The sequence below is a fragment of the Streptopelia decaocto genome, assembly GCF_964273445.1.
Source record: "Streptopelia decaocto genome assembly, chromosome: 1".
In the NCBI taxonomy this organism is placed as follows: Eukaryota; Metazoa; Chordata; class Aves; order Columbiformes; family Columbidae; genus Streptopelia; species Streptopelia decaocto.
The window spans coordinates 94,943,834-94,956,742 of NC_138663.1; the positions used below are offsets into that span (position 1 = coordinate 94,943,834).

Genomic DNA, 12,909 nt, shown 5'->3' on the forward strand with positions numbered 1-12,909 from the left:
TCTCTCTTATTGTGGTAAGTGATACTCATATTCGCAGAAGCAATGCTATTTATGTTGCTTGCACAGCTGTTGTCAGCCAATCATTTAAAATCCAAACAGAAGCACTGCACATGTGTGAGATTAACTAGGCTCTCTTCACCCCCACCTAAGCACAAGTTAGAAGATAAACATAAGTGTGCACTCCCAGAAGAGGATTCATTTTGGCTAACTTTATATATCTATAGCAGACAGGTAGATACAAACAGCCACCTAAGTTCTTCATATTCATCAGAAAGTAGTATTTTTAGGTTATGAGCCTAAAGTCTGGATCCCATACTTTGAAGTCTAGCTTTGATACACACAAAAGGTGGTTAATTCCTGACACTGAATAGAGTAAGAAGCCAAACAGCAGATCTGAGCACCAGTTAGTAGATGAATTTCACTTCCAATACCAGACTGTCTCATTTGGTGGATTGTAGGGACACAAGCATATTGTTCCTGACAATAAACAGATTAAAAAACCCTGGGAAAAAAAATACTAGGAAACAATAACTTTTCACTAAGAAAAAATAATTTTCCTCATGTTGTATTAAACAAGGCAGCATCAAGGTTTTTTTGTTCAGTTTTTTTGTTTGTCTTTGTGAATTCTACAGACCTGAAAAATGTACATTAAGCCTTCAGACAGCAACAAAGGGCTTTGGGAGAGCACTACGTACATGCAACAGAGCAAAGTTTCACCATCAGTGACACAATGCAGAACGTGCTTTTGAATTAAGCATTGAAGAGCTGTTACTATCAGGAATACAGACATTTGATACTCCCCGACATTCAAACAGAAAGGTGTGGAGAAGAGTAAGCGAAGCACAGATAAAGGAGAAACATTCAGCTGAGCACAAGAAATGGTCACCTTGCGCAACATGTCATTTTGCTCCACGTTGTGGATCTTCCCAGGGCTTATTTCTCCTTTGAGCGTGTACTCAAAGAACTTGCCACTGACGTTGACCAGCAGGGTTGTGAATGGCCTGTCCTGCGAGCAGCCGAAGGGCTTGTCGTGGCCGCTGGTGGAGGGAGTCCCGTATCTCAAGATCACCCCAACTATGAGTCCTGGAAGAGAATTAAAAATGCATGAGGATGATTTGCTACTCCTGTACCCAACCTTTGAGTTTCAAGTAACATCCAGGGTACAATGCATGACCCTTACAAGCCTATGTGCATCATCAATATTTTGCACTGAATTGTTATTATCAGTTGTTTGCAGAGGAAGAGAGGCCTTCAGCATAAAGCTACCAATTAATTTATAAAATTTTTCACTTCAGACAGATACCAGAATACTCTGTTCCATGTTTTGTCTTCCTCACCCTCATTCATGCCTCTGAAGTGTAAACCCTGAGTTGCACAGGAGGTTAAACACTAGGACACAAACACATTTCACCTGCCTATGGACAGAACTGAGTAGATACACCATTACCAGCAAATAAAGGCTGCTGAAAACATGTGACCATAACCAAGCTGAAATAGTTGACTTGGCTGAGCAAGGATACAGCTTTTTTGCCTGTCAATTCTAAGCAAGCAAACAACACTTGTTGCACAATGTCCTGCACACTCTACAAACTCTGCAACTAAAATTCAGATGGCGTGCACAAAGAAGCCAGCTACATGTCTTTTGCAAGCATTTTCCACATTTCAAAAAAAAAAAAAACCCAACAAAAATAAAGGTAAAATAGAGCAATCATAAAGGCCTGGGATTCAGGAATACAAGAATTACTCAGGCAGCCTAGATTAAATCCAGCCAGAAAACACTATCAATGAAGGGATGCATCAAAAACAATGGCCAAAAAAAAAAATGAATGGAAGGGCCATGCCAGGAGGCTGGAGAAGCACAAGGTTTTAACTGAGCACTGTTCCTTTTACAATATAGTAAGGAAAGAATGAGACTCCAGTTCTGTGAAGACAACATATACAAACAGTCAAAGTGGTTTTCATCTGGTAAGTAAACAAATGGATACACACTTAGTAAAGGCTCCCCTGTTGCCTTCGAATGATCCTTGTTCCAAACAACTGTAAGATGAAAACAGATGTTCGATCCTTTTGTTGACAAGTCAGCAGTCAATGCTTGTTTTGCCCCCTGTGACCCCCATTCTGCATCAGTAGATCTGTTTCCCCAGATGGTAGATGAAGTTAACAAGTAATAACCACAGAATACATGAGGTAAAGCAAAAAATCCTACCACACAAACAAAACAAACAAACAAAACACAAAAAACCCCACAAAACCAGACAGACTTATCTTTATGGCATAATTGAAAGTGTAACCAAACTGTACCCCAGAAAAGCCAAAAGAACACATATTCTCTTCAAGTTCAGAGGGGAAAATAGTTTGAATGCAGCAGGTGCAACACATAGCAGCTGTAACACTAGTGGTGGCTCACCTCTGCCCTTCTTTCTCTACAATCAAGAGAACATGGCAACTACAAGACCACCAAAATATAACTGGAAGGTTAAGATGTATTTTATTTAAAATAGAGAAGTATTACACATACTCAAAGAGAGCACAGGGGAAGAAACCCCCTCAGCAAGATAAATCTACTTACTGAAATATCAAGTGCTGACAGTTTAAATACAGAGGCTTATACAAGCATGCACCTAACAACCCTGCAGCATTTTACAGCTACACATGATGGATGCAGCAAAAATGCAGCTCTGCACGAAGTGACAGGTTAGGGTCAGGCCCCTCTAAGCCACTTGCACTGCCAGTTTTGGCTGGAGACATCTTCATGAGCTCAGCCAGAGAAGCAGCCAAAGCTTTCTGCTGGTTGCACCCAGCTCATGCCTGGGAAGAGCCAGGCTCACAGAACACATCAGGAAGCCGGTCTGTGTTCAAACCTGATCTAACCAGTATCATCCAGAAATCCTGTAGTAAATCAGAAGCCAGAATGAAAACTGTACAGATGAGCTTATGCACAGCAGTGGCACAAGGCCAGATCTGTACTGCTACTAAGCTGAGAATAGAGAGGGGGACACCAATAGATGTAATAGCTTCTTAGGCTCAGGGACTGTCCTTCAGCAAATTCGCTGCAAAAGCAGATGGGAAACCCCCACTGCTGCTGCATTAGCAAGACACGCTGGAGAGCAGGATGTTATACAACTGTTTATAATCCACTCATACATTTTCCTCCCATAATAAATATAACCGTTATTTTAAACCAAGTTTTGAAGATATGTCATCGATATCGGTTATTGATACCCAATGTTTTAAGTGAAGCATCCTTTAATTCTCATTGTCCCATGGCCCAGCTAACACAGCTACAAGGAAATAACCTGTTTCCATACACTGTTTACTAATTAAATACCAAACTAGATGGTCTTTGCACAGAACACCACACGGTTTAGGAACACCCCATCCCTGCTGCCAGGCTGCTGTCTCGCAGCATGATGCAGCTGGGACCAGGGTGACTGGTGTCAAGGCAGGAGGGCAAGCAGGAGCAGCTGGTCAAGGAAAGGCACAGACGACAGGTTAAAGCTACATGGGGCTCAGCCATGAAAGGAAATAGATGTGAAAATAGAAAGGGCAAAGGAAGCCACACAAATGCCATGGCCAACTTCATTAGCAAAAAAAATACTAGGCACCTGGTAGTTCAAAAGATGAGTTAAGAGAGGGGAAAGTTCCCCAGTCTTATAAAGGTATAGGCATACTGCTATATTTATCATACAGCCCCAAAATAACAGGTTTTTGAACAATGAAGTGAAATGTGTCAGCTGGACATGTTTGACAGAGATGTGAGCTGCAGAAATCCTGAATGCTTTTCCAAAAGACATTAAAACTGTGCAGAAAAATTTTCAGTTTTCCAATGAACATCAAGTCCTTTACACACTAAAAAGTTACTGGACTTACCAGATGATTTCTACATACCATGTCACCTGACAAAGCAACATTAACAAAGCTTATGCACTTACTCAGCCCCCAATGTCTTTAAACTAAAAACTCAAGTGCTTTTTAGGCAGACAGAACAGCCTGATACACAGCTTCAGAAAGGATGCATTTCTAAGCTGCCTGCCATTAGGTGTTATACGAAAAGCCAGAGCATCCTCTATAAATTCTCTCTAGATACTTGATTCCCACCACTTCCAGAAGGTCAGAGTTGCAGATGCAGAACAAAACCAGAAAAGAGAGCCTTGGAATTTCTCAATGGACAAAGCTCAGGGGATATTTTAGACTTCTAGGTTGTTAACACAGGCATAAATTCAGTATAGCTCTGTTGCTTATTTGGAAGCAAAGGAAGGGTTGGGTTCTGGAGGCTAAGAACAGGCACAGAAGAATCAGTACACAAACTCCATGTTTACTTCTGCACCACGAGGTCTCACTGGTAAAAAGTTTATGAAGAACCTGGATTAAGAGAGCAAATATTCATCTGGCTGCTTAAGAACACTTTACTCCTCAAAAAAAGAAACCTCTAAGGCCACTAATCCAGCACTGTCTTTTGCTGCAAGACTGTCACAAAAGAAAAAGAGCTAGAAATGGGCTACAAATACTTCAAAATTTGAGAAGAGTCTTAATTTCAAAGATTTGGTTTGTGGCAACTGCTGCAAGGGCAAGTTTACATCACTGCTCAAAGACTTTCAGGAAGGACAACCTCAAAAATTAATACTTAAAGCCCTGTATGCATGACTTGCATTCTCGCTTTTAACACAGAAAGCATTTATGCCAGTATCTTGCCTGTAAAATGCTGATCACACAGCTGGTACACATCTTAGCGTAACTGAAGCATTAAAAAGCTGGGAATTTTTTTTTTCCCCTTTTAAAACAAGTAATAAAAAACAGACTTCAGACATAGTCAACACCAATCTAACAATACACCATTTAAAATGGCCTATTTACTTGTGGTTTTGTTTCAGCACAGAAGGCACTGAAGCGAGAGTATGAATTCAGATCGGTGTGTGCAACCTGAGCACCACCCCATCCCTGGTCGGAGCAGAGCTCTGCAGGGTTTGCAGCCCAATTCTCCACTGAAGAAGCAGCCCTGAGGTTTCATGGAGCTTCAGTGGGTAGCTGTCTGCAGGAACCCAAAGCATTCATGCTCCACGACACACAGTTCAACCAGGGAATTCAAACTGAACCAGTGGACTGGATCAACTGGTGAACTCAAACCTGTTTAGATACAGTTTCTTTCACTGGCTCATGGTGAAGACCCAGGCACCAAATACTGAGGGTCCTTCCCTGTGCAGTGCAGTTCGTATTAACCACATTTCAGCCTGAAAGAAAAATCAGTCGAGATGTCTTTGCTGTTTGCAGCTATCAACAGGCAAGACAGTGGAGAGAGGGGCAAACTCTTCTTAAAAGTGCATGGTGATTAAGAGTAAAGGCAACAAACTTCTTGCAACTCAGGGGAAAAAATACTTAAGGCTTTCTTTTGTTTTTTTAAACAATGAAGTGGCTAAGCACCAGAAGAGGCCATCCACAAAGGCTGTATAATCTCTGTCCTTGCATACAGACAAAACTCATGTGAGTATGGCCCTGAGCAACCCAAGCTGTGGGAACCTGCTGTCAGAAGAGGGCTGGACAAGACCACCTCCTGAGGTCCTCTTCAGCCAAAACTATTTGTAGCCGCAAAGATTTGGACCCCTCAGACAGGTATTTTATGCTGCAACATTTTCTTCAAAAACAACTTTGTTGCTTCCTGGGTCAGTCTTGGGGATTTCTGTTGCTTTGGCCTTGGTTTTTTGTTGTTGTTTAAATGACAGACTGCACTGCTGACTCTTAAGTCAGAGGAAGAGAAATGGAAACAGCAACATAAGAGTCTGCTCCTAAAAGCACAAGTGATCCAGCAGACCAGAAAGGAGATGCTTTGACCTCTCCCATCGACACTGACCTTCTCCCTGCCCTGGGCCACAACTCCCCCTACAGAAAGCAGGCAGACAGGGTGACCAGGAGATGTTCAACTACTGTTAATGCCACATCAATACAGAAAAGCAGGTATCATGATGTGATAGAGAAAGCACTTGCTATCAGTCTTTCCCTCTCTCTCTCTCTTTTTTTTTTTAATGTAAAAGTAATAAATTTTGAACGTAACACTCCAGCAAACCATAAACTGGTTTGCCCAGCCTCCCCTTAGTGTGGCCTGCACAGAGGCAGAGCAGCGTCCTCCAGGTCCTTGGCCACCAGCTTCCTCACAGTGCAAGGTGATGGTGAGTTAAATACTCTTTGCTGTCAAAAAACCCACAAAGAATACATAGAAAGGTTCTCTTAGATATGAAAGTCTAGATTTTCTTCGTCCATATTCCCAAGCTAAACTTTTTATCAGCTTGAAGACAAAGAAACAAAGGTGAAAAAAAAAAACCAACTTGGCAAGAAGGTTGAAAGCAAGCCCTGTAAGTATTTTCAAGGCAAAAGACTAATAATAAGACACAGTATTTATCACGCAGCTTGTTTTACTATAGGATGTGTGTGTGCATCAAGATACCAGTTGGAAAGTTTTAATTTAAATAGCCTGAAACACCAGAGAAAAGTATTTTTCCTAACACAGAGCCAACATTTGAATTTTACAGTTCACACCTTCAAATTTTACAGTGATTTATGAAGAAGTTTCGACACTTCTTGCAAAGTAATTCAAGCACTGCTTCTGATCAAGAACTGTGCTGGTAATGCTGCACACTGACAGAGAAGAAAAAAAGAAAGAAGGGGTTAAGTAAGCAAGCGACTGCAAAGCTCCAGACTTCCCTGGGCATCTCGCACTCGGCATCGCTAATCTATCAGCTTCTTTCTTCATGGTGCAACACTGCCAGCGTGGCATTCATCAGCCTGTCACATCAGTGCAGAAGATGTGAAACGTGAAAAATGGGAAGCCTGTTTTGAAATTAATCCTTGTCTTTGGCAGTTTATGTTCAGCAGTGTAAACAGAAGACAAGACCTCATCGCATTTCAGTTAAAAAAAAAAGTGTTTTTCAACAGGGAATGGAGGCAGGTGATGCCAATTCTTGAAGTCTGAAGGAAATTTTGGGGATATCCAAAACCTGAAGTGCTGAATAACAGATACAAGGTCATGTTTTGTCATTGCCTCAGGGTTATTTTAGATAAAGAAGTTAAGAGACAGTAAACAAGCTGGTAATGCTTCCTTGTAGGCAAACGTAGCAGTGCGCTATCAAGGGCATCTTTGTAATAAGCATTTCATTCACTTTTAAAATAAGCTAACCTAAGCATAGTTTTGAATTTCAATAACTTTTTTTCTTTGAGTAATTCGTTTACCAGGACACTGTGCAGAGCCAAATTAACTTGCTGTCTCTCTGTTGCCAGACACATGTACACCATGCGTACCCTCACCTTCTCACAAGCCTTGGGTTCCAAAAAAAAAACCACAAGTGTGTCCATGATGGTCAAAAATGCCTTCTGACTAACTGTGCTCTGTTTTTTCCTAGGGGAACTAATTATTTTTCAAGTTGTGTCAAGTTAGTGTGATCTACATACTCACAAGTATGGTGAAATGATCAAGAAGTTTATGAACTACAGAAGCAGACAGATATGCTTTATTCTGTAATACATGTTCCTACTAGTGATAGGGTTAAATAATAGGTTTAAGGTAGAAAAAATAACGTAAAAATACAGCTTGTGAGAGATTTAAACAGAAGACTACTCTGTAATTTCAATCATTAATTTCTGAAGGATTACTAAACTTTACATATGGCTTCACATTTTCACAGGAGAGCTATACCTCCAGAAAAACTAGTTTGTTCCAAATAATTTGGAGGGAAAAATAGACACTATTGGCAAGATAGCAACCACAGAAAAATGATCATAAAGATGTGGCAAAATGATAACCAGTAAGAAAAATTACTCCCTGTATTCTCCCCTAGAATCTTAAGTCCAAAAGAGAGGGGGGAAAAAAAATAACACAAAAACAAACCAAAAAAAGCACCACCACAGCAACAGAGCAAACCACAGCCCCACACCATATCTTGAAGAGCATAAACTGAAGGCTGGAATAAACTGCTGCTTACTGTGGTAAGAACATGTGGCCTCTGGTCCAAGCACAGGACTGTGAGTCAAGGCTCCTGACCCAAATCCCAGCTTCAGCAGTGACTCAGTAGAAGAGCTCAGACAAACCACAAAAGAGAATTTAAAGACACAGTTCCCACTTGGAAATAAGGAATCACAGTTCTAAAACACAAAGGTATTTCTCAGAGATTAGAACGAAGGTCAGAGTCTGCAAATAATCTCAACTCCCATGTTTTCAAGTTCATTCATATAAACAGAATATTAAGCTACTGGAGAGAGTCCAGACGAGGGCTACAAAGTTGGTGAAGGGTTTGGAGGGGAAGGCATATGAGGAACAGCTAAAGTCACTTGGTTTGTTCAGTCTGGAGAAGAGGAGACTGAGGGGAGACCTCATGGGGCTACAGCTTCCTCACAAGGGGAGGAGGAGGGGCAGGCACTGAGCTCTTCTCTCTGGTGATCAGTGACAGAACCTGAGGGAATGGCAGGAAGATGTGCCAGGGGAGGTTCAGGTTGGACATGAGGAAAAGGTTCTTCACCCAGAGGGTGGTGGAGCACTGGAACAGGCTCCCCAGGGAGGTGTCACAGCCCCAAGCCTGACAGTGTTCAAGAAGAGACTGGACAACATCCTCAGACACATGGTGTGAACTGTGGGGTTGGCATATGCAAGGACAGGAGTTAGACTCGATGATCTTTGTGGGTCCCTTCCAACTCAAGACATTCTATGATTCTACAATTTACTGCATAGTCATCGTTTCATGCAACACAGATTTAAGAAAGTATTTGCTGTTAAATATTTTATAAATAACATTTTAGAAGATTCTTTATACTTTCAAAAATATAAGTATTCCTCCTTAGGTATAGAGCCCAAAGCACTGAAAGCCATACCCATGCTAACACCACTCTGTTTCCTAGAGGCATGAACAGCAATGGGCAACCACAAAACCACAAACCTCTGCCCCACTCTGGCTCCCTCTCCTGCTCCATACAGCAGTGACTCCCTCACAGGGTGCCAGCTGCAACCAGTCCCAGTCCCCTGAGGCAGGGGCAGTGCTGGAGCATTTCTTTAACAGGCTTCTAAGCCAGATGAGGAAAAACCCCAAACACTGAGATTCTTTCCCCCAGGCCCATTGGTTACCATACTGGTAGGCAGTTCAGAAGAACAACCAGCAGGAGCAGCAGTTCTGTGTTATATAACAGAAAACATCCTATGTGGCCGTTGTGTTTTGTTACTGCTTTTCTCCCCATTTTGCATACGCATGCTAGAAACACTCGGCATATCTCAAACAGGAGGTCACAAGCTCCTTGGATTCTGAAAAACATCAACCCACTTGTTACAAAAATCTTTACAGTAATATCACCTGGCCCAGGCACTAGCAAGAAATGAAGCATCCCAGTTTAAAGGAAAAAAGCCCAGACAATAATTATTCCCCCCTAAAATGTGCTGTAAAGCTTCAGCAGAAGGAGCTATTAATCTGTCACTGCAAGGAGTCAGCCTTCAATCTGCAACCCAATTGAAACTCATTAAGCAGCAGCAATCTCTTTGCTGACACTGTCATTTAATTTTGAAGGTTTGACATAAGGAGAGGATGAAAGGGGAAGGGGGCAGGAAACACATCCATCTTGGTATGGTTTTGGTTTTAAAGACCCCACAATAGCTACAAGGAGAGCTGTTAAGTATAGATAAGCCTGTTTTCTTGCTATGAGGAGTTCTGCATCCCAGCCTCAGGCCTTGGCTCATTTGAACAATATTGAAAGTGGTGCATGTATGTGGAGGCCTTCATCCTATCAGCCATTTCTGTGAACTTCTGATTAGGACAGGGACCCAAATAAAGTCTTAGAAAGAAAAGGACAGGAGGAAGTTTGAGGAAGGTGAATTAATTAAAAGCTGGATCAGAAAGCTTTTCAGCTGTCTCAAGGAGAACTTCCCAGTAGTTTCCTCTCTGAAAGGTCTTGCTGCCCCAAACCCCCTCCATTTACTAACAAGACCTGTAGAACAGAGACAAAGGTCTTGAGTTGACCAAATTTTCAGGCAAATCTTTTTTTGCTGAGGCAAGCCCCACATTCTACATGTAGATGTGGGCAGAAGACCAACCAGCACTTGTAAACAAGATGGTTTGTGGTTTACAGGGAAATGCAGTGACTAAAAAGATAGAAATAGCAGCAAAAAGACAACTCTGACTTTCTGTGATCATTATGTCTGACCATAGAAATCTTGTTATCGCAACATCCAAAACACATGCAGTCTCAACAGAAGACCTATCCCATCTCATAGGGGCAACCTGCCATTTACAGATATCTCCCAAAGCAGAGCTGAGAAGCTACATGTTTCTTCCGTTTCTCCTTTCTGGGGGACCCCTCTGAGCATGGGCACATCGGTGGCTGTAGCCTTCCCACAAACACACCACAATTCTCAATCCCACCCTACAGCTCTTTAACCCTCTGACCTAGTTACTCTAATATCCATCCCACTTTACATGCTGGGAACAAAAAAGCCAGCCAGGGAATACTCTTCTACGACCTTATGGACAGTTGATCAAAGAAAGCAGTCTATGGCAAGTAATAGTTGATTTATTTGATCCTGTGTTTTTCTGCTTTCATATATAGCATAAAATTTAAGCAGTTGTTTTCCAACTAAATTGCAGAAGGCAGGCAAACAACTGCTGCTGCAGCCTGTGGTACACGAGCAGTTTTGTGACACTTCTGTCTTCCTAACTGATTCCCATGAGCTAGAGAGGAAGAAGAAAGACTGCACTTCAAGCTGCAACAAGACAGCCAAAAGCTCAGCCTGCTCACAAGCAGCACATTGTCTGGAGGTCCCACAGCTGCAATTCCCAGCCTCCTACACAGCCTCTTACCACCCTCCTTCTTCTCTTCTAAACTGGTATGAGCTTTACCTTAGTCCAGCCAAACTCACCCTACAGTTCCCAGTCACAACCTTGTTGCTCTACCCCCACTACAGACTGACACCTTCTCACCTGCTCCTGACAGATTCTGCTCTGGTCTGGCATTTTTGCCATCCCTTCCAGCCATTTTAGCATCAGTGGTGCCAACACAGCGCCTGAGCAATCAGTCATACCCACTTCAGCTCTCCTCTGCATCCCACCTCAACTCTAACCCCAGCACGTCTCACTGGCAGCACAGATGTGGTTGGAAAGCTACAATTTCATGTCCACTCTTAGTCCAAGGGTGCCAGCTGGGCACTAGTGTAAGGAACATTTAACAAAAGAACGTTGTTTTTACAAAACTGAGGACCTGGCACCCAATCCCAGTTGAGGGGGAAGGACTGAGAGACAGACTATGAATCCTTAACATAAAATTATCTTCAAACTAATCCCGGAATGCAAATTGATTACAGTATTCAAAAAGTTAATCTAGGGGGAAGAGTAACCAAAGAGACAGGAATCCATATTTTAAATAAATCAATAAGGGGAAGGGGGTTGTTAGAATTAGATGAATGAGACAGGTAAACTGAGACAGGCATTGGTAGTCTGCAAACCCTGAAGTACCCAACCAATAGGGACCAGGGGAGGGAATTTGCAGCTGGGATTTGGTGGGGATATAAGCAAGGGCTTTTTGCCCTATTCTGTGTGCCTACCTTTAGGCAGAACATCTGGTTTTGCAAAATCATTAATAAAATATGCTTTGCTGAGAGATCCTTCCTGGGCCTATTGTATTGGCAAGATGATAGTCTCCTACACTAGTAAGATCAGATTTATTAGAGATGAAGAGCAGCCAATTCCTGTTAATTGGAATAATCTGATGCACTGACATCCATGGCAGCTACTGACACCAAAGGGGCTTGGTGCAAAACCCCTTCCCAGAACAGAAAAAGGTAAGGAGTAAAACTTCCAAAGACTGATCACACTCACATGAGCTAAGCCACTGGACACCCCATGAGCTTACTCTTACCTTAGCCATTAAGAGCATAAAGCTATTTATTTACACTCTCTTTTGGACATTCATTCCTATCTTCTGCATATTCTCTCAAACACAGAGAACAAACATAAGAGATTCTCAGATTGAACCAGCAGGTTTTCCCCACACAAACTGTTTCAACACAACTCCCACCCCCATGCTAACATTTCAGGTTTGGACATACACAAAACGATCACTACGAAAAAATTTGTTTATCTCAAGGTGGATGGATACCCTTTTGGGAAGATACCAATTGAAAAGAAGGATATTTCTATTTAACTCACTTCACACCACTGCACTTTAATGGCTGCTTCAGATAAGCATCCCCAAAATATCCTCCAAACTTCCTTAAATTGTTTCTAATAACATGATTTTTATTAACACAAGGGGCTAACTATGTCTAGCTAGTTCAGTTCAGAAATTGCTTAAGAGAACAAGCTTTTTAAAGAATTAACTGCACACTGTATGTATAAAAACCTGGGAACTTACACATTTGCCATTAGAAACATGAACTCAAACTTCCCATCAAACTAGAGGAGGGGGGACAGACTCACACCCACACATGCAATGTAGTACAGAGTAAGCAAGCTACAAAACAAAGCACTGCCACTCATCGTGCACGTTGTTTATTATTTTTGTACACAAAGGCTTAAGTGATCATCCACACTACTGCTCAGATGTAACCGTTATGACCTTTTTACTTTTCCATTTAGTTTTTTCAAGTGAAATACAGCATCAGCTAATTCTGGCTTCACTTCATTTTCATTTCTCCAAAGACACTATTTTCTTAGACTAAGCAAATGCTTGACAGAATAATCCAAGTATCAGTGATTACAACAACATGCAATATGATATAATGTATTTTGTCTAGCATACAGTTGCCATTCCAAGAAGACGACCTCATTTAACAGCAGTGTGGCTGTTAGGGCTGTGGTATCAGATAAATAGTTTAAACTTCCAAAAAAAAGAGTTGGTTTGTGTAGATAACAGGTTATACCACCCTACAGTTCAGTGCTGAGACAATCTCTA

General features: G+C 41.8%; 1 protein-coding gene across 2 annotated transcripts in view; it reads right to left on the minus strand.

Moving 5' to 3' along the window:
- The window catches only part of SLC9A7 (solute carrier family 9 member A7), a 75,059-nt gene that overhangs the window by 38,798 nt on the left and 23,352 nt on the right, over nucleotides 1-12,909 (minus strand). For both annotated transcript variants that reach the window (XM_082047487.1, XM_082047486.1), the window contains exon 2: nucleotides 887-1,083. In XM_082047487.1, the coding sequence (XP_081903613.1) occupies nucleotides 887-1,083 (197 nt within the window). The remainder of the gene's footprint in view (nucleotides 1-886; nucleotides 1,084-12,909) is intronic.